General features: G+C 36.2%; 3 protein-coding genes across 3 annotated transcripts; 1 reads left to right on the forward strand and 2 right to left on the reverse strand.

Annotated features, from left to right (window-relative positions):
- The first annotated feature begins 635 nt into the window (after positions 1–635).
- Positions 636–7,635, forward strand: LOC147408528 (putative inorganic phosphate transporter 1-8). Its single transcript, XM_086419182.1, has 2 exons — positions 636–4,392; positions 6,593–7,635. Exons 1-2 carry the CDS (start codon positions 3,716–3,718, stop codon positions 7,446–7,448), a joined length of 1,533 nt encoding a protein of 510 aa, XP_086275308.1. The 5' UTR covers positions 636–3,715; the 3' UTR covers positions 7,449–7,635.
- A 179-nt stretch (positions 7,636–7,814) lies between these two features.
- LOC147408529 (cysteine protease XCP2-like) lies at positions 7,815–9,833 on the reverse strand. The gene is made up of 4 exons (XM_086419203.1): positions 9,327–9,833; positions 8,782–9,017; positions 8,283–8,423; positions 7,815–8,177 (listed from the first exon to the last, which is right to left on the reverse strand). Exons 1-4 carry the CDS (start codon positions 9,790–9,792, stop codon positions 7,962–7,964), a joined length of 1,059 nt encoding a protein of 352 aa, XP_086275329.1. The 5' UTR covers positions 9,793–9,833; the 3' UTR covers positions 7,815–7,961.
- Positions 9,834–11,334: 1,501 nt separating this feature from the next.
- On the reverse strand, positions 11,335–20,855 carry LOC147408530 (CMP-sialic acid transporter 2-like). Its single transcript, XM_086419194.1, has 15 exons — positions 20,056–20,855; positions 19,198–19,261; positions 19,031–19,094; positions 18,811–18,922; positions 18,547–18,626; positions 17,462–17,537; positions 17,276–17,376; positions 16,794–16,865; positions 15,995–16,043; positions 15,841–15,882; positions 15,414–15,535; positions 13,539–13,598; positions 13,388–13,436; positions 13,060–13,154; positions 11,335–11,516 (listed from the first exon to the last, which is right to left on the reverse strand). The coding sequence occupies exons 1-15, from the start codon at positions 20,080–20,082 to the stop codon at positions 11,462–11,464; spliced, it is 1,068 nt and encodes a 355-aa protein (XP_086275320.1). The 5' UTR covers positions 20,083–20,855; the 3' UTR covers positions 11,335–11,461.
- Positions 20,856–21,655: the final 800 nt, after the last annotated feature.

Consider the following 21,655-nt stretch of genomic DNA (forward strand, 5'->3'; position numbering starts at 1 on the left):
TAATTCAATAGCAATACAAAATAAAATGGTTTACATTAAGGAATTTTACCAAGTATATACTTTTTGTACTAATATTGATGAATTTACTACTTATATGCAATTAGAAACCCATTGATGTATTTTATTTGCAAATTATGTCCTAATAGTGCAACTGAAATTAAGTAAATTTAAAAAAAAAAAAAAGACTAATGATTTTCTGACGCCCTCCATGATAGAACCGTAGATCATTTGCCTCAGGATACATAGAAGCATAAATCTTTTTCATGTATTTCTTGAGTAGGGGTGTCAATGGATAGCCGAAATCCGAATTCGAATTCGAATTCGAAAAATCGGATATTATCCGAAATTTCCGGATTTCGGATTCAGATTCGGATGTCATTTGAAAATTCGAATGTGTTTCGGATACGAATTCGGATATCGCAATATCCGATTCGATAATATCCGCTCCGATATAATATACATATCATGTATTTATGTTTTACAACAAAATTTTTACATATGTATATATGGTGATGCGTATTCGTGTTATACAACGAAGTGCTATCTTTTAAACCTTATCTTCTCTAACCAGAGAATACGAGACAAATCAGTGACGGATTTGGAACGATGAATTTCGATCGAACTTCGCAACACTCTCTTCTCCGACCGGCGAGCATCAGGTACCTCTCTCTCTCTCTCTCTCTCTCTCCGATCTGATTCGAACCAGTCGTGATTTTTTAGGAGGAAATCTAACGGTTTGGAGTTTCGACTGTGCGAACTCCGACACATCTTCTCCGGCAGACGAGATTACAGGTACATATTCACTCACTCTCTCTCTCTCCGAACTAGTCGGAGTGATTTTTCGGGGGTTTCGACTGTGCGAACTCCGACAGATCGAAGACGATGGTATTTTGCAGGATTTTTTTTCGAATCGGATATTATCGGATATTCGATATAATTTTCGGATTCGAATTCGAATGTTTGTTAGGGATATCCGATCGGATTTGAATTCGAATTCGGATAGTGTTGTTTTTTTTCGGATTTGAATTCGAATATAGTAGTATCCGATCGGATACATATCCGTTGACAGGCCTAATCTTGAGGCAGAGGGGTGTCAGATTGTATATAACCATGAAAGGAATAGTTGGAAATTAAAGATTTTAAAATAAGTAACTTTGGAAAACTTTCTCCAAGCACACATAGGCGCATATCTTTCTGGTCAATTATGCCTACGTCATATTTTTTTTTTAATTTTTTTTTTCTGTGTCTACACTTATGATCCCTCTAATTAAGAGAGATCAAAAATAAAAAATAAAAAAATTTTCTCTTAATATAATTGGTGGGGTGGAAGTCATGAGATCCTTCAATTGGTTAGAGTTTATGTGGTCAAATACTTGACTCGTGAGTTATCCAAGGACCCAACTAGTTTATGTAATTGGTTGGCTTGGTTCCTTAGGCAATAAACAAGGATGGATGTATCTTAGGAATGTCTAATATTTTAGGCTCAAATATTTCAGTAAGACATGAAGGGACATATGTAAGTCAATTTTTTTTTTTAAAGAGTCGTGATAAATTGAGACTTTAAAACCTAACGTTCTTAGTACATTCCCTGACGTGGCAGTGATAGAGCATCAGTTAATCGTTAGTATTGGTGAAAATATCTGAACCAGCAATAATTTTTTTAATATTCATGGAAACAATAATATAATATCCTACGTTCAAACCAAGTGCAAAAACGTATATTCAAGCAGATTTGATAAATATTAAATAAAAATGGACTTATTCAATAATTTTGGCTTTGGGACGACACACGACTGTTTTAGCTATTTATTCCTCTCGTTTTTGCCCTTAACAAATACAGGGTCTTTATAATCACCCACAAAATAGAGAGGAAATAACACATAATATAGGTCAAGGAATCTGATTCGCATATTTTGGAATCGTGATTCCCCATAGTCTAAGTCTACATCCTTGACTCTCTATTTTCCACCATGTTTTTAAATCTTGTCTGAGATCGAAATGATGCGCCAAAATTTTCTCAACATTGTCCATAAATGAGATGAATGGACATGACGTCTTTACATATGCAAAATCTCACGGTCTGATCTATTATAGCCAGATAGATTCACCCAAGGGTGAAAAGGTAATTTCGTGCAGATTTTATAAATAATTTTTTTTAAGAAAAAAAAAAACATGTTTACCCACTTTCTTTTTAAAAAATAATTATTATTGACACCCCAATATTTACTTATTAGACTCCAATATCTTAACTTATTTATCATGCCCAATTAAAGATTAAAATACACTATTCAAAAATTACAAAGATTTTGACTCAGTTATTAATCAACACTATACAATAATATAACACTCATTCAAACAATTTCAGTAGGTATTTAGCATTAGGATTAGGCTCATATAAAATCCTAAACCTAAAAATAGAAATCTAATTAAAAAAAAAAAAAGAACTTATATTGCGCCACACCAACTTTTACTAACAACATCCAAAATGTGTGTTAATTCTACTTTACATATGAATTGGGGTGCTATTAACACAAGTTGGTGTGGCCATAAAATCTCTCAATAAAAGAGAGATACTATTGTCACCCCCAACTTTCACTTATTATCATCTATGCACTATATTTCTTTCAGTGAATCACCATTTTGTGTGTTGAATATGAAGAAATTTCTGAGTTTGATACACTATTCATTTTAATTCCCAAAACATGTCTTTCAAGTGAATCCGTCACTTTTATAATCTATAAATTCATCACTTTTGTTATCAACAAATTCGTTGATAAAATACCATTTTTCCATATCAACGATCTCGTTGATAATTTATCAACAAATTCGTAGCTAATAAACATGATGAATTTACTTGAAAAATATCTTTTGGGAATCAAAATCAATAGTATACTAAAATCAAAATTTTAACATAAATTGCACACGTTTGGAAAAAAAAAATCACAATTTCTTTTAGTATAAATTATCTTTTAACATGCTAAATATGATGAAATTCCAACTCCAGTACACTGTTCATTTTAATTCCTAAAATGTATTTTTTTTACCAATGAGATATTCACTTTCTTATCAACGAGATGGCCTCACTTGAAAAACATGTTTTGAAAATTAAAACGAACACCAGAATCGAAATTTTTGCATAAGTTGCGCATATTTTGGGAAATATATATAATTGTGGTGCAATAAATAAAAGTTGGGGTGACAATAACAACTCTCTTAAATAACTTTTTCCACATAATCGTTTTTAAGTAGGTGGGGATGACTGCTTAAGTTGGACACTTCCAACGTTAAACACTGCACTGACGTGGAAGTGTATAGAGAACCGTTGAATTTTTTAACTTGTATCTCGAGGAAATAAATCTATGGATATCTATTCAAGTCAGCGCGCAGTGTCGTACGAAGGCAACTGTACCACGACTCTTATGGAATTTCCCCTCTATTTTGTTTGTGTTCTTTAACAAATACAGGGTCTTTATCATCACCCAAGAAATAAAGAGGAAATAAACTCAGATAACGAAGTTCAAAGGAATCTGATTCGAATATTTGTGGAATCATGATTCCCCGTAGGAAAAAGTCTCCTTGATGAATTACCTCCATCACCCTCTCTACAGGCGCTACAGTGCCGTGCTCAACCTTTTAACAACCTAAGGTGACCATCAACTACAACCTACAAGTAGCTCAAATTTCTGAAACTTGAAAGCAATCTCCCAACTTAGCCATGGCTATCAAGGTTCTTTCCACTCTCGATTCAGCCAAAACCCAATATTACCACTTCAAAGCGATCATAATTGCAGGGATGGGTCTCTTCACGGACGCCTATGATTTCTTTTGCATTCTTCCCGTCACCAAATTGATTGGTCGAATCTACTACGATAAATACGGCATACCACCATCTGTAATTTCGATTTCCGTGGCGATTGCCCTTTTAGGAACCGCAACAGGGCAAATCGTTTTTGGTCGACTCGGTGACCGAATCGGTAGAAGACGAGTCTATGGCTTCGCGCTTTTGCTTATGATCTCAAGCTCTATTGGTTGTGGCTTTTCTATTTGTCGAAGCAAGACATGTGTCATAACGACTCTTTGTTTCTTTCGGTTCATGCTTGGTGTTGGGATTGGAGGAGATTACCCGCTTTCGGCTACCATTATGTCTGAATTTGCTAATAAGAGGACACGTGGATCGTTTATAGCTGCAGTGTTCTCGATGCAAGGCTTCGGGATTCTAACTAGTTCGGCTGTAACTATGATTGTGTGTGCGCTTTTCAATGCTGCCTCGAAAGCGAAAAATTTGAATACGCCCGATGAGGCGGATTTGGCCTGGCGATTGATTCTCATGTTCGGTGCGATTCCGGCTGCGATGACGTATTATTGGCGGATGATGATGCCGGAAACTGCTAGGTACGTACGTACGTATGAGTCTTCGATTAATTCGAATCGTTGACCTGTCTTCCATCTGTTTCATTTAACTTCGAACCTAACTTTGACTACTACGTTGCAACCTTTGATATTATATTATATATTTGGGAAGATGAAAGAGAATCTTCTGGCTTTCAAAAAAAAAAAAAAAAAGACCAAAACGAAATATTTCTGTGTGAAAAGGATGAAATATTGAATCACAAACTTTGCCCATCTTAGATTTGATTTTTAGATAATTTTCCAAATGTTGGGTTATGTACATAATTGTTGAATGCTTTACAGTAGGCCATGTTTGCTTGGATGACTTTGTAATTACTAATTAGTGGACCCACAAAAAAAAAACGAAACTAGGTTGGGGGATCTTTCATTTAGGTTATTTATAAAAGTCCATGGCTCTCCATCAAGGTATCGTTGGGATGCTTGGGATCCCTAAGAAAATGTATTCTCTAGTAATATGTGTGTGTTAATCCCTAGAAGATTGGAAACTGATCTCAAGAAATATGTGTTTTTCCACAAATCCTAACTGTTGTTGATCAAAATCCAAACATTTGTTGGGTAGTGGGAAAGAAAGATCATCTTTGGGAAAAATTCTTGTGCCCTGACTTTTGACATTGCGTTATGTGTCCACAAAAGACAGCATGGTACCAACCCTCAAATTTGGTAAGACTTTTAGACCATTGAAAAAGTGAAAACGTGTAAAGAATCGTGATTGTTTGACCACCCCACGTGTTACACTCAATCACTCTCCCAACGTGACAAGTTTGGGAGTTGTAGATTTGTATGCCTCAGGATACACAAGTGCACTTTCCCATTTAAAAAAGTGTATTCTGAGGCGTACAGATCTACGGCTCCCAAACTTGTCACGTTAGGAGAGTCATTGAGTGTGTCACGTGGGGTGGTCAGATTATTAGGACTCAATGTTAAAGTCTTACTTTTGGTGATCAAATGAGCTTAATTCTAACTCAAAATATGATTATCCTTCATGCCTCATGAGATTCTCATGGTTAGGGAATTGAAACCATACGTTGAATTGGACTTTTGTTCAACGTATGAAAGTTGATGCCAAGAGTTGATTATAGTTTTGCTTGCACACAAGAATTCGCCTTGGAGTTGTGAAGAACTTCAACTTGAGTACTAATTTGTCTATTTATAGAGAGCTTCTATTGCCACGCCAACTTTTGCTAACTCCTCCGCTAATTCTTTGGTGATTTACATATGATGGGGTGGCGTTAGCAAAAGTCTATGTGGTAATGGAATCTCTCAATTTGTATTGTGATTGGATTAATTAATATTAAACCTTTTGTAGACTATACTTTTCTTCACCAAGATCAAGTAGTCCAAATCGATGGATCACTAATATCATTTCTCTATTTATTTATTTTTATAACTGGGTTTCCTGTAGACAGTGTACTGGACCTGTATCTGGGCTTTGCCCAGTCAATAGACCATGGTCTTATCCAAGGACTAGTCCCAAGCACGTGCAATGCCCCACACATCACACACACCAGGTAAGTGAGGGTGCGCCCTCTCGGCTGGCCCCTGGGAAATTAGTGCTCATACTGTGTATCGTACTCATGACCTGTGGGCATTAACCTCTTATCGGTCCGAAATTGCCATTGAGCCAACCTCTCGGGATTTGATTTCTCTATTTATAATTTGGAGAATAAAAGATATTTGGTAGAGGCTGGGTTTGAGTTTCAATTAGTATAGCCAGACATATTCAGATGATCATCATCATCATTTATTTTCATGTATCAGCTCAAATGTGATTTATCAAATCTCACTTGATAACAAGTTATAACTCGCACCTTATAGGCAAAGAGTCGTAACTCCTTAAAATATGAGATTTATGAAGAGTTGGAGAGTAACAAGTTTTATGAAGTAGGGTGTTCCAAACACACACACAGATATAACTTCTTATGTGAGTTCCCAACTTTCACTCTTGACCCTTCATGTAACTTGTTATAGGGTTATAGCCCCACAGAAGAGCGAATTGAACATAGAAAGGCTGTAATTTCTTTGTCAGCTGTTTTAGTAAATTGTTCTCATGTTATCTTTTTTCCCCCCTCTAATGTATATTATATGTGTGTTCTTTCATTTTTATTGCCTTTGTGAGTTTGAGATTCACAAACAATTACAAACATTCTATACAAACTTTCATATATTGCTCTAATGTTTGCAGATATACAGCTTTGGTGGAGCAAAATCTACGACAAGCAGTCATGGACATGGAGCAAGTGCTGGACATGTCAGTGAATCAGATTACCGAAGAGTTCGATGTTGTACCAACACCACCATCTTATGGAATTTTTTCGAAGGAATTTGTTCGAAACCATGGACGAGATCTCTTTGCTTGTGCATCTACATGGTTCCTCGTCGATGTTATCTTCTATAGTAACAACCTATTCCAGTCTCACATTTATGGTAGTGAGCTTCTCAAAAAGCCCGAGGAGATCAATGCCTACCAGGAGGCAATTGATGTTGCGAGATTTCAAGGGATCCTTGCGATTTGTTCCGCAATCCCCGGATATTGGTTTACTGTATTTTTTATCGAACGCATTGGTAGAGTCAAAATCCAAATCATGGGCTTCTTCGGCATGGCCCTTTGCCTGCTTGCCATCGGTATCCCTTACAATATTTATTGGGAGAAACACATCAATGCAGGGTTTTTAGTTCTCTATGGTCTTATCTTCTTCTTCTCCAACTTTGGACCAAACACAACCACATTTATCGTCCCAGCCGAGCTCTTTCCTGCAAGATTTCGATCGACTTGTCATGGGATCTCAGGGGCAGCAGGAAAGATTGGGGCGATAATAGGATCGGTGGGGTTTCTATGGGCTTCTCAGACTACACGTAAAAGTCAGGTTGAGCATGGTTATCACACAGGGATTGGGATGAGAAATGCACTAGTGATTCTTGCTGGAATTTGTGTATTAGGGATGGTTTTGACGTATTTCTTCACTCGTGAAACTAAGGGAAGATCATTAGAGGAGAATGAGAATGAGGGGGAAACTAATGAAGTATTTTTCCCAAGATGATTCATCAATTCAAATGAAAGAACTCACGCATCTCGATCAGTACAGCTGCTGATACTTAGAAGAATGAAAGAGTTAAAAGAAACCTAAATTTGCATCTTTTTTTTCCTATACAAGTCTTTAATTCCCCACAAGTTTTTTTGTGTACAGGAAACTGTTGTGAGTTAATATAAATAAGAGTTGCGATCCAGAGCTGTGTCATGCTCCTATAACAACATATGGTGTCTACGTGGCACATTTTGATTGGGATGAGAAATGCACTAGTGATTCTTGCTGGAATTTAAAGTTTGGCATGAGCAATTTATAAATGAATTCATTTAAAAAACAATGATTTTAATAAAATCAAACGACCGTCTTGTTCCATTTATTTAGGAAAAATTCACAACAGTTGAGCTCTGTATTTCATTAGTTTTATTCAAAAGAGGAGGAAATGAGATTACATCACTTAAGCTTCATTAAGTCAGGAGGAAAACTGGACACATGAAGCAATATTGTATAGCAATACATATCGATACATCACTTCTTCTTTGTAGGATAAGAAGCCATTTTATAAATCCCACATATCCCCTCTGATTTTCCAATGTTTCTCTTCATCCTTATGTATCCTTTTTCTCCCCATTTTTCCCCCCACGAGTTCTTCACAATGATGTAATCCATCCCATTGGATGTTCCATATCCAACTGCAGCTACTCCATGATCTAGTTCTGTTCCACAATGCCCATTGAAAACCCCCTGTGGAACAAAGATCTTGTCAAGGCTAAGGTACCATACATACATGCATGAATGCATTTGGCACATACATACATACATACATACGTGCTTCAAAAAAAAGCTTACCCCACTATAGAATTGGAAATCTCTACCCGAGGCCTCAATAGCAACACTTAGAGGTTGGTGAGAGAGTGCCTTCAAGAGGCTTTCTTCGTCGTTCTCAGGAACGTCTTTGTGACCACTAATGGTCACCACATTCGAATGCTCCTGGAAATAAAAAATAACAGATAAACAACAAGATCAATAATAATAATAAGGATAAATAATTCAATGGGCATTTTTTCAAGGCCGACATCTTTTGAGCAAATTGGGATCAACCGTGGCCCATTTTTTTACCTCAAAGCTGCGTTGTAATGCGTGAAACCAACTGATCTATGAGTCTAAGCCCACCAACTATGGCCAATTGGGCAAACTTCAATAAAAACAACTTAACATCCAGAATCCAGACTAGAAATAATTGTCTGGATAATAAAAGTAGAGAACTAATATTACCACACCCAGTAAACACATCCAATTGGATCTCTTTGCAACAATGAGTGGTGTGGGCTTATAAGCTTATTATTACCTTCTTCTTCTCACATTTGCCTTCCTCCATGAGATATGGGTAGTCTTCCTCTTTGCGGAGTCCACCATTAGAGACAATGAAGGCAAAAGCATAATCCATCAGACCTCCATTGCACCCATTGTTAAAAGGTTTGTCGCAGTCGATCAACTCTTGCTCTGACAGTGAAGTCAGATTTCCTGTAACTATCTGGTTAATTCCCTCTACAGCTGCTACAGTCGAAAATGCCCAGCAACTCCCTGCAATTAAAATTACCATTTCACTCAGCCTGCATGCATGCATGCATGGATCCTTCTAATTACTGCACCCTTTTTCATTTGTATGAGAATACATTTTTTTAATTTAATTTTTTTTTTTCAAAAAAAAAAAAGATAGAATTTATTGCAAAACCATCTTTTACTAAGACACGCTAATTCATATGAAATCAACAAAGAATTAACATACATGTTATTGTTCTAAGTAAAAGTTGGTGTGGTAATAGAAGTTTTTTTTTTTTTTTTTTTTTTCAAATAAAAAATTACTAGTTGGGGATTGGTTGCTATACTTACCACATGCACCTTGGTTCTTCACATTAGTAACAGCACCTTTCTTTCTCCAATCCACAGACTTGGGAAAATCAACATCTTTATAACAAAAGTCTTCTTTAGAGGATTCTGATCTCTTCTTGGGCATCTCAGCTTTCAACCCTAAATACTTCTCCTTGAACTCTTCGTGGCTCACATCTGCGAACTCATTCAAACCAAGCCAATAGCTACTCACCTTCTTGTTTGTCTCGTCAATGTGCTTCAAATTGTCCTTAAAGACATCAAACCTGTGCAACTTCTCTTCAATGGTTTTATATGATTTACCATGTTTCGACATCCATGATTCGAATAGATCAATGAGTTTATCTATGGATGTCAGGTCATCCGATGAATAACCCACGATCGAAAAATCTCGAGCGAGTACGGTGCAGATGAGGATAGACATGGAGAGGGAGAGAAGAGAGAGTTTAGATAATGAGGAGAGAGCCATCCTTAGACTCACAACAAAGAGAAGAGTTTGATGGTTGAAGAGGGAGAGAGTGGATTGGTAGTTATATACAAAGGTTTTGCTTCGTATGTATTGCTTTAAGGAAAGTAGTTGAATTGATTTGTTCCCCGTAGATTACCGAGTCTTTAAGCTTGCTTCTTTTAAGAGGACTTCAAATCCAAGCATCCTCTACTTATTCTTATTTCAATAATATCATTATAGTTGCAACAAACACCAACTTCAAACGAGGTTTGAAGCTGTCCAATAAAATCCCCAAACAATCCCCTATTGAATCCTACAAACAATGCTTTCAAGAGGAAAATATTGGAATGTATCGTTAATTTTGTTGCTGGGTTCTGTTGACTCAAGAAATATAGCCTCAACCATGGTTTGGACATAAAATGGGTTAGATTTTATCCGACTGATTCAAAATCCAAAATTAGCAGTTTGGAACTTTGGAGTAGATCCGAATAAAAGATGGGTTAAATATGATTTGATGTCCCTTGATCCGAATTGGATATAGATTCATCCTTAATGTATGTCTAGATTCCAATGATATATTACTTTGAAATTTATGTTTTGCAGATTTTTCAAAGAGCTCAATTGTGATTTTCCAGTAATTAATAACTTTTGAAAGGGATACATTTTTTCTTGGGGATACCTAATATCCCAATCATCATGTTGATCGAGAACCCCTACCCGTGGGTTGAGACTTACCATTTTCCCAAGAAATAACACACAATCCCACTGGTATAAGCACAACAGCCAACAGCCAACGGTTGGGATTTTATACATATCCCTATGAAACATATGTCAGTGATATGTATCACAAAGAAATTTCCAACTGTTGGATTTTGTGTTTACACGGTTGGGGTCTGGCATTATTTCATTAATGCTATTTGTTGAGTCAACCACCCAATTTTCTTCAAAATGAAGAGATTGATACAAGATATATATGCTTGATCTGTCTTCAAAAATGAAAAAAGATTTATGACGAGATACACTTTAGTGAGCATGTTTTATAGTTTGTCACAGTTGAGCAATGTAGACCCATCGAAATGATTGAATCTATTCATTTGTATTGTTGGTTTCCCAGGTGAGGAAAATAGCCCCGTGGAAATAGAATACATCATTAAGTTTGTAGTTTTCAATAAAAATAATATATTTTTTAAAATGACGAGTTCGTACAAGAGAGCCATATCCAGATGGTATTGTCTTTGTTTCTTGAGTATGAGAGGGGAATGATTAAATCACCCAAACATACCATCACCAAGACGCACCAAAGCTCACCAACCCCGGTTGGGGGAGATCTTGTTCAACATTCAACTTTCTGTTCTTGTGTTCTAATGCACACCAAATGAAAATGTAATCCGATTTGCAATAAATCTATCAATTAGGCACGCAAATTAACTTAGTGAGACCATCGTCCGACCCACTCAACTGGATAAAGCATTTACACTATCAAGGTGTTGTTTGCTGGAACTTTTCTAAATTGTCACACAGCCAAAAAAAAGCAACTAATCATGCAAAAAATTTACAGAACGATGCATTAAATGGGTTATTTCAAGAAGATCAAATTATAAAAATATGTATACAACAGCAAAAAAAATCCGCATGATTGTTTACACTGTAAAACTAGGCTTCTGAAAGAATTGGTAAAAAAAAACCAAAATTATTTCTTTTGGAGCTTGCCAATGGAGTGCAGATATACAGAGACAGATACAACCCTGTAGTCATAACACACAGCATAGTTAACTTCTATTTGTTGTCAAGGAGAATTAAATGGAACCATTTAGTGATACTTGCATCAGGACAGGAAGAAAGAGTGCCTCCCGGCCTGTGATATATGTGGCACACATGCTTGGATGATTACGTAATAAAACACAGCATTGTGTGTGTGTGACTTCTTTTTTTTTTTTTTTTGTGGAGATAACTTATATTGCCACACCAGCTTTTCATTATCACAAAACAATCACATAAATTACTATTTAAGGGATGGGGTTCGCTGTTTTTTTTTTTACAATCCACCTATCTATTGTCCAAACCAAGAGGGTCAAGGGAGAAAGACACGAGGAATAGCAAGACGGAAAAGAAGAGTTTAGGATTTTATTTGAAGACGACTTTACAAGAGAGAAAGAAGGGGGAAAGCATAAAGAAAGAATTTTCTTTATGGTAGAAGAAATCCTAGAAGTTGAAAAGAAGCTTTGAGAGAAAAAAAAAAAAAATAGACTTAGGGGAGAAAAGGGTTCTACAAAGAAAGACAAAGCAATGTTCTCTTGGACTGAGGCTGATCAATTTTGGATGGCTGATCAAAAAGTGAAAATTTTCTAACTCAATATTTTGAACTCTTATTATTCTTGAAGAAGAAAATGAGATCATCCATAGAATTTCATTTCCAAAAAATTCCCACAAGAAGATTAAGAGGCAGAAACATTTCAAGTTCATATATCATTATTTGGTATTTGAAATTGAATTTCATTGATTGGTGTGTTATAATGAAAAGTTGGGAATGGAAATAGAAGCTCTAGAAATAAAAAGGAAAACGAAAACAAACTGGTGAAGCATATCCAACCTGCAGGGGTGGAGCTAGTAAGGAGCTGGTGGGGGCAATTGCCCCCACAGAACTTTGAGACACCCCTATATTTTCAACTAATTACATGGCCCATTTGTCCCCACTCCCTCACCTCTCTCCCAATTTGCCCCCACAACCTCACCTCCCTCCAATTTTTGCCCCCCCCCCCCCCCTCCTTCAATTTTTTGTTTATGACATTGCCTCTTGACCGGGCCTTATCATATACTAATGACCTAAATATCCTTTTCTTCAACTTCTAACCAAAAACCTCTGAATTTCTTCTTAAAACCATTCATCTTCAAGTCCTTCAACTATACAACTAACCATAGTTTGCCCCCACTACAAGAAAATCCTGGCTCCGCTCCTGCCAACCTGTATACCTCTTTTTCTATGGTTGGATGATTAAAGTCATAGGATTAGTACATTTTCACTCACAACAATCTCATAGGACTCAAGTGTTGGGTCCCAACACTCCCAGAAAGTGTGCTACATACAAGGATGGGTTCTTTGTCCCTCATAATAGAATAGGGGATGCCATGTTAGATGAGTATTCCTTGTCATTAAGCATATTAGATGTGATGAGTTGTGAGTGCATGCCATACAGAACAGGCAGGTGGGATGTGCTCTGTCTGACCTGGTGCAAGTATTCCACGTTATATAGAAAGAAGTAACTATGGGGAAGAACAAGAAGTACTCACGTTGAACCAAGGAAGAAAGCGAGGGACAGATGAAACCCAAAGAGAAACACAGATACAACTGCAGTGAGAAGCATTGCCACTGAAGTAGAATACACCTGCACATTAACAGGCAACCATGTAAAACTGATTCAGTTGACTCAATTAAGTCAAAGATAAACGTCAACCATTTAAATTGACTGAAGTATGATGTGAATCATCAAGTAAATCTGCTGCCTTCATTAGTTTAAGGAAACAACATCAGACTTCTTTCTTAAATTCCATGCACAAATTTTTATTACTGTTAATTACGTATGATCATCTAAATGCCAACCAGTAATGCATGTCTTACCTTCACGATGTTATCTGCATACTTCATTACCATTGATACAGCAATACCACTGCACATATAACACCATTTCAAATATGAAAGTAGTATACCAAAGCATAGGTTTTTGATGTACACAATGTCCAAAAAGATGAGGGCTCTTAATGTGAAATACCTGAGTGCATGATTGAGAATCATACAAGTTGTAATTAAGGAGTACCCATGAAAGAAACCCCTGAACATTGAAATGAGTAAACTCATAAAAAAAAATGATAATAAGCATTTATAAGCAATGTAAATAATTTTAATTTAATTATTTGAAGCAAACTGAACTTGTAAATTGGGGTGATAATAATGATGATGACGATTTGAAGCAAATTAAAATTTATGAGCCATCCATTAACTTAAATCCAAATATCAAATTCTTATCCCAAAATCTTAGGCTCAGGTAAATGATGAGATCAGGTAGGTTCACGCATGCACACACACAAACAAATGAGGAGAAAGTAGGATGGAAAAGAAGAAGTGGGTGACAAGCAGCTGTTAATTGCAAACATAAAAAAAATGGATATTTTTATTAGTTCACTTTTATCCATTTTTAATTGTTTTGGATTTGATCGAATACCCTCCCCTAAATCAAATTATGTGGTACAAAGGGAACAAAAAAAAACTGACTTTTTGGCTCATTTGTAAAAACGAAAGTAAAAGTCAAGAATCATATGATTCATGGAAAGACAAACAGGATAAAGGGATCAGTTTGAACAACAACTAGACAGTCTAACCAGTTCATCTCTCAAAAACAAAAAACAAAAAAGAGTGTTTGATGTGTCAGACTGGCTAATTTCAGTTGAATTGGGTTGAACCGGCTGGTCGAGTACAATTAATAAGAATGGCTACCAGGTCAGAAAATTGCCACTCCTGACAGTTTATTTCCTGAATATTTTCCAGATTGGGCATCATGCCGTACTCACATGTCAGACACATACCAACACTCTTTTCAAACAATTTTTAATTCATTAATTGTTTTGTTTCAGCTATTACCTGTATGTTGCTTAATTAATTTTACATATACTTCAGCTTATCTAAAGATACTGTTTAGGACAACGGGGCTCTGCACTAAGCAGGCCTCAAGACGGCACACCGCATGATGCCTCTTGAGCAAGTCCCCTGTCGGCTTCCTACGAGTAGGATACAGATCACTATTGGCAGAGTGCCACTCATATTTTAAACGAAATATCTCATAATATATATTATTGACTAAATTGTAGGGGCATCTTGATTTATTGACTTCCCGAGGGTCAGCATGTGATGTATGACAACCACATACATCTATCTTACTTCTTCAGTTAATAATTATATAAATAAACACTTTTGTAGATAGGCATTCATGTCATCCTTGCTGGCACCTGAATTGTAACCAAGGGTGTACATGTTGCACCCTTGCCAGCGCCACACAATGGCTTTGAGCCCCCACGAAGAGTCTTTGCCGGTGCCTAGAACACCACCAATGGCGTCTGGACAGAAACCTCTCCAGTTGCACTAGATCATTTCTTTAATCATAACCTCCCCCCCCCCCCCCCCCCCCCCCCAACACACACACACACACACACACACACACACACACACGCACACAAAAAATAATAACAATAAAAAATCCTCCAGTCCTACAAGGTTCTCTACGACCCTCTCAGCTAGGCCACAATGCCAAAACAGCTACACAAGAGGTTTAGGTGGACGTTAAATCTCCCCTACACATAAGTCAAGTCCTTATCCACCTCAGCACTATCCTAGAACAATCTTACAATAATTTTTCTCAAGACTACCATATAACTGCGTGGCACAATTTTTATTGGTAAGCTGGGCTTGAACCCACGACCTCAGAGTTGCTTTGCAATGTGTCAAACCAACTGAACCATGAGTCTAAGCCCAGTGCAGTGCAATGTAGTGTGTGAATTTTCAGGTTTTCCCATGTTTGACATCAACAACTTGTCCATTGCAATACAAAATAGCAGGAATCACAATTTGAAGTAAGAGATGCAGCCAAACTTACTTGTTCATGACTGCATCAAAATCCTGAACAAATATTGCAATAGCATTGAATGCCATCCCGAAGACATATAACCAGAAGTTCTGCACGTTGATATTCCTTGAAGGACGCTTTTTCATTATAGCCTGTGAAATGCATAACCTAACTAATTAAAAGAATCAGGAAAATCTAGTGTAATAAAACTTGCAACATACTGATTCTTTTGATACTTTTTACTGGATCAAGATTTTAGAACACCATATTGAATTTTTTATGTCCTTGATTGGTTTTCCTACGATCACAACAGAACCCATCTTTTTGGGTTTGAACACAATTCAAATCTTTTCAGAAAATCCGATCTTGTTCTAAAAAGAAAATGGAAATAAATTGCAGCTTTACACAACATGGTGATACAAGAGCAAAAAAGCATAGCCCATGTTCAAAATGATACCTCAGTGTAGACTCCTGCAAAGCCACTTAGGAGAGCCATTACCTTCACAAGAAACCAAAATATAATTATGATCACAAGTATCATAAACTAAAAAAACCCTTTTCTTCCTCTTTAACTTCTTGGATATAAGAGCCCATAGAGGTTCAGAACTCACAATGGCCATCATCCAACCTTGAAAAGGAGTTTGAAGAACATGATCTGAACTGCACAGGGAAACAAAGGAAAGAGCATGATATAGAAAAGTTAAAATTTCAAGGACTGGTTTTACCAGGCATAGCTAATAGATTAAAAGACCATGAAAAAGTTAAAGGAAAAGAAAATCAATTAATCAGAGATGAAACTGGGTCATGAAAAAGAGATTACATCTGTAAAGAGATTATTCTATATGATTTCTTTCATAGAACAATCTCTTCTATATGATTTCTTTCAATGCTTTGCATATGAAGTTCTGACTAGATTATTCAATTGAAGAACAATTATGCATGTCGGCTTGGATGAAAGGGGAACCCATTTACCTATCAAGTCAGCTTGAATCTTTTGATCAATCAATTCTTCAATGATTATTATTTGACATTAACGATGGCACATGATAGTTCAGAATTATCTATTATTCACGAGACCGAAGAATAAGCTATGCATCATGTCATACATAAGCTCATCATTATTGAGCATCCATCGATGGGTACAGATTAACCACAGAGGCCAACATGCCAAAAGATGGATATGAGAACCATCCAAAAATACCATTTTTTCTAGTTGTCAATGTACACTAAATTTGTAATAATCCAAAATATTTCTATTGATGAAATGGCCATAAGACATCTAATCATCAGAATGTGTTGACTCATCTTCACGTGGGCCCCATTAACAAAATAGGTATGCCCAAATCATCTCATGGAACTGATGAAGCAAAAATCTACTGGCACAGCTTTTAGACAATAGACTACACTTACCGAGAATCAAGTTGCGCTGTGGTGCATCCTGCACATAACAAAATAAAAGCTGCCCACTGAATCTCACTTAGCCTGAAGGAAAAAAAAATGTCAATGCACAATACCTAAAGAATTTCACTAATTTCTACTTGTTCCATTTAAGTTTCACACTAAAATACTGCATTTTATGTCATTATCTTTCTCCTGAGACTACAACCAGAGTTCATTAGTACTTTTCGAAACTTTTCAGCTTCACTCGTGATCCTTAGCCAAACAGCTCCAGAATGGCTAGCACATAAATGCCACTTTCTTTTGTGCCATATTCTCAAGAGGATTCAGAGGATGGATTTTTTTCTTCCTTTCAAATATGAAACCCTTAGAGCAATGACATCGCCATGACTCCGGTTATGGTCCAATAATTTATTAGGATAGGGTCTTTACTAAAAACTCAGTTTAGGAAAAAAGCAAACAAAAATATGAAATCAAATGGTGTAAAGCCTTACTTTCTCTTCAGAATGATACGGTATAACACACCAGTGCTGATAATATTCAGGTTCTTGAGTATTTGGTATCCCGGAGCATCCACATAAGCAAAGATGTAATACTGCCACAGTGAATAAAATATAAGTCCTCTGATGTTTCATCTTATGTATAGGTAAAAAACACAACAAACAGTTACAGAAACTTACCTGAAGTAAGTTCTTAACAAGGTAAAGTGCGGCAGGAATAGGGTAAACAATCACTTCATCCAGTGTTGTACTCAACCTGAGAACACACAGTATAAGACCTATAAAAGAAAGTACATAATATCTATTTTCAATCATTAACAGTTACCAAATGATGACAATGGAAACCCCCTAGGAAACATTTTGGACCACCAATCGATGACAATTTCCACTGTGGAAATCTCCAAGGTCAATGCCTCAACCCTAATAACCATCCAACCTAATAAATTCTAAGGATTTTATTAGGAAAAATATGGAGAATAGTGCAAAAAAAAAAAAAAGAATTGATTGATCAGATCTACCAAATTCACTGCTATGAGTTAATTGACTATCCTTTACAGCTATGGGTACCATAGAACTCACTATGGAACATATTGAATCAGTTCAGTTCAACCTACTTCCTCAATCCTTTAAGAAAATTGCTAATACATACAAACAGACGTTGCATGTGATTTCATAGTGCATCAAGACAAATATCATCTTACATCAGTGGCAAATAAAACAATTCAAGGGCATAAAGAAACAATTTTCCAATAAATTATGTTGCAGTCTTATGATCCTGTTGTTAAATGTTGAGGAGCACACATATGGGACAAAGGAATAATTATCATCTAACCCTTTCCATTTTGCATAGTTGTATCGGTACACAAAATGGTTGTGAAGCATCAATTCTAGGAGTGAATAAGTGTGTCCAGTGCTCTGGACTCTAGAGCGTTCAGAGCTCATGAACTCATTGAAAGAAATCCACTGAGAGTAACTCTGGAAGAGATAGTGAATCCATCAATTAATACCCATAGGAAGACATATTAGAAGCAATGCCATTGTCTGCAATAGATCACCATTGTAGTTTGTTATTTCTAAGCCAATCAAGATAGTACACTACAGATTGCAGAACACACTTACATAAACTTCAACATTAAACCTATAAAAGGTCAACCAAAGGCATCTTATCAATGGTTCTCCACAATATTATAAGGAAAGCAAACCACATTCCAATGAAATTGAACTACTCATGAAAAATTAATATGTGGGAAGACAAAATGGCTTACTTGTTATCCTCAGTGACACCTTCACTTCTCCAGACTCTTGCCAGGGCTGCAAGTGATAGAGCACACTTCAAAGCCTCCACCTATTTCCAAAAATAGATCATCCAAATTTTATAATCCTTGTCATATGGGAGTGTTTAATACAACATAAAGAATACTTTTATGTTGAAGCTACATATCTTCTACTAAAAGGGAGAAAAATGAACTGGAACAGAGAAACAAATAGGAATTATTGAAATCTATCCAATGATAACTATTGTTCCTCACCGAGAAATTTGCAGTGGTCACACTATACTCATACTTTCCAGCTCTTTTGGACCAAACAATCAGTATTGCTTGTGAACTCGTAAGCAGAGTCAATGCAATTGTAACAATTGACCTATGCCAATGACAAAAATGATAATGAGAAATAGAGCTAAATAATTACTATTATCAAAATTGAGCTATGCCAATTTCATATGTTATTAAAGTTTCTTAGAGCACTTACTTAACCTTCCATTTGGACCGATCACTTAAGTTATTACCCAAAGTGGCCATGTTATTTATAGGAACTGCAAATTAAGTAGAAAGATTGATCAAATCAAGATAAATAAGGAAGATTACACAAAGAGGTAGTGTTTAAAGTTCGAGGTTGAACTTTAACGAAAAACATACCACTTGAAAGAGGCTTCCCATGTGAGCTCTCTATATCATCTTCAACTACATCAGCATCTTTACTCTATACGGTACACATCAATAGAAAATTCAGTCCATGTCACGTAATAACAGAAACGGTTCAATAAAGTTATCACACACCAAATGTTCAATCCAACAGAACTGAATGGCATCATAAAATTTCTTAACGCATAAAGATCCTGATAAATGACAAGGGCTTGGGTCATTTGACTTAACATGAAGTTAGTTCATTGGAACTTTTGAAATTGCCCAAAATAAATAAACTTCAACAATGTGCTGTAAGCAAGATTTATTCCCCGGCTGAACTGAAGGAACCCACATGGAAACTTAAATTGAAATGAAGAGCTCAGACTAGATTTTCAAATCTGTTACTCTCGGCCAAGTTGTATGGGCCCAAATTTTATTTTTATTTGAACAAAATTCAATTAAATAAAGGAACCCAGATGCCAAATTAAGCAGTAAGCAACAAAATGGTAAACATGAGCCGCTTTTCTTATTGTAGGTAAATTATGAAGATTGAGATTAAACCAGAGACAACGTTGATGTGTTATAGAACCACAACCAATCGTCCAATTTTCACTAGAAATTTCTGTTTTGCTGCAAAATAAGTGATCTAAAGGAACCCATTTGCGATTAATTCTTAAAATGTTTATAAAGGGGGTGTCGCCCTAACAATGCTTGAACTACGGAAAAAAACAAACCCAGATCAGATTTGAGCTTCTAATGCTGAATTTATCCGGGTGGTTGACAATTAACCTAAAATAAGGATCGATAAAACCCCAAATAAAACATGATATTTAATCAGCAAAAAGAGAGTGATGGAATCAAGATTAGCACCTGATCTTTGATTTTTCTGTATTCCATTGGAGCTCAGGAGTGGAAAATGCAGATTATCAGAAGAGATTTTGGTGATCTCTTACTCACTCACTCACTTCTTCTCATTCATTCTGCTTCTTTGCCTTCTTGCAACCTTAAGTTTTGTTTCAGTTTTCTTTTCAAGAAAAACCATACATAGTTTTCTGGAAAATGTTTTTTATAGTCAGGTGTAGTTTAGTGGCCAGTGGGGCTTTGGAATTTCGATGAGCCCATAACAAAACCAAGTCTATCTAAAGAAGGGCTCGTGAAAGATGTAGTGGTAATGTAATCTGAGTTGTCGAAACGACTGCTTCGAGATACTCGTACAATAAGATATCGCAAGGAAAATACTAGCCTCAAACGTGATTTTAACTCTCCATCAAACAAACGGCTGAGATGGGATTAACCTCCCTAGAGATAACACAAATTACACACTTAACTAGGTCAAAACCTTTTTATGAGCTAACGTAACGATGTGCTGAGAACCATAAATTCTTCTCAATTCTCATAGACAAATTATCAAATAATTTCTATACAACATGCCCCCTTCGACTATGCTATAACAATAGAGATATTCAACCACTATACAAATATTGACTCAGCTCCTCGTTAGTATTTTAATTTTCGATTTCGATTTCAATTTCATGGTGGTTAGGAGGACTTATTTGGGATGAATCTTGAGTCTAACCAAGCACAACACCTTCTCTTTAATCTCAAGAACTTTAGAATGTTAGAACTTCCCACTATTAGAAAGTCAGACCAAAAAAGAAAATGCTTTACTTAGTCCCAAAATGGTAGAAATCCATGAGGGAGAAAAGAGACTTTGGAGGAAGTTGATTTTGAAGATGATAATTTTTAGGAAGAAAAATCCATTGGCGATAGAGGATTTTAGTCTAGGTTGAAGATGATCAATTTGTTCGAATAAAAATCAAGGTTGAGGGAGAGAGAGAGAGATAGAATCCTTACTTGGAAGAAATCGAGTTCGATGGAGAAGAATAAGCAACTATCTGTGTTCGAACTCAAAGAAGAAAATATATAGCTTCCCCCCCCCCCCCCCCCCTCTAAAAGATACACCCCCATCAAAGAATCGTAGATCATTTCATAGGGATATGTAGAAATATAAATCTTTTTCTTGTGCATTTCGAAGCAAGAGATCTTTGCTTCTATAATGAGGGCATAGAGGGCGTGTGCCATAGGGGGTGTCATATTATCACAACTCATTTAGTTTATAAGTTTTACATAAAAAATATCTCTTTTACTAACTTTTACCAAGATTTTCGATGGTGCCATTTTAAAAATTATCTATCAAGTAGGTAGACGAAATTCGCAAAAGTAGTAGGAAGATTTCTTATTTTATGGCTTTACTATCAATTACGACATTACTGAACAAGTCCTCAATCGTATAAAAAAATCACACAAAATGTCTAATTCTTATTTTATTTTATTTTTCTAGGTAAGTAAAATTAGTGGTCAGTAATTAAGTATTTCAAGACTTATTTTGGACGGAGATCATGATATTAGCACTGACAAACTTTAATCAACTTAGCATGCTCACACCTTTCACCTAATACCTTTGTCTATA

This window comes from Akebia trifoliata, chromosome 2 (assembly GCF_017979445.1).
Source record: "Akebia trifoliata isolate Shusen 1 chromosome 2, ASM1797944v1, whole genome shotgun sequence".
Classification (NCBI taxonomy): Eukaryota; Viridiplantae; Streptophyta; class Magnoliopsida; order Ranunculales; family Lardizabalaceae; genus Akebia; species Akebia trifoliata.

What these genes read in the sequence shown, in the direction of transcription:
- LOC147408528 (XM_086419182.1), top strand. Translation starts at nt 3,716, where the DNA reads ATGGCTATCAAGGTTCTTTCCACTCTCGATTCAGCCAAAACCCAATAT. An exon ending in ATGATGCCGGAAACTGCTAG is followed by an intron (nt 4,393 to 6,592) that starts GTACGTACGTAC and finishes TAATGTTTGCAG; the next exon opens with ATATACAGCTTTGGTGGAGC.
- LOC147408529 (XM_086419203.1), bottom strand. Translation starts at nt 9,792, where the DNA reads ATGGCTCTCTCCTCATTATCTAAACTCTCTCTTCTCTCCCTCTCCATG. An exon ending in GAAGAACCAAGGTGCATGTG is followed by an intron (nt 9,018 to 9,326) that starts GTAAGTATAGCA and finishes TTTTAATTGCAG; the next exon opens with GGAGTTGCTGGGCATTTTCG. An exon ending in GCAAATGTGAGAAGAAGAAG is followed by an intron (nt 8,424 to 8,781) that starts GTAATAATAAGC and finishes TTTTATTTCCAG; the next exon opens with GAGCATTCGAATGTGGTGAC.
- LOC147408530 (XM_086419194.1), bottom strand. Translation starts at nt 20,082, where the DNA reads ATGGAATACAGAAAAATCAAAGATCAG. An exon ending in CGTATCATTCTGAAGAGAAA is followed by an intron (nt 16,866 to 17,275) that starts GTAAGGCTTTAC and finishes TTTTTCCTTCAG; the next exon opens with GCTAAGTGAGATTCAGTGGG. An exon ending in GCTTTCTTCCTTGGTTCAAC is followed by an intron (nt 11,517 to 13,059) that starts GTGAGTACTTCT and finishes TTATGACTACAG; the next exon opens with GGTTGTATCTGTCTCTGTAT.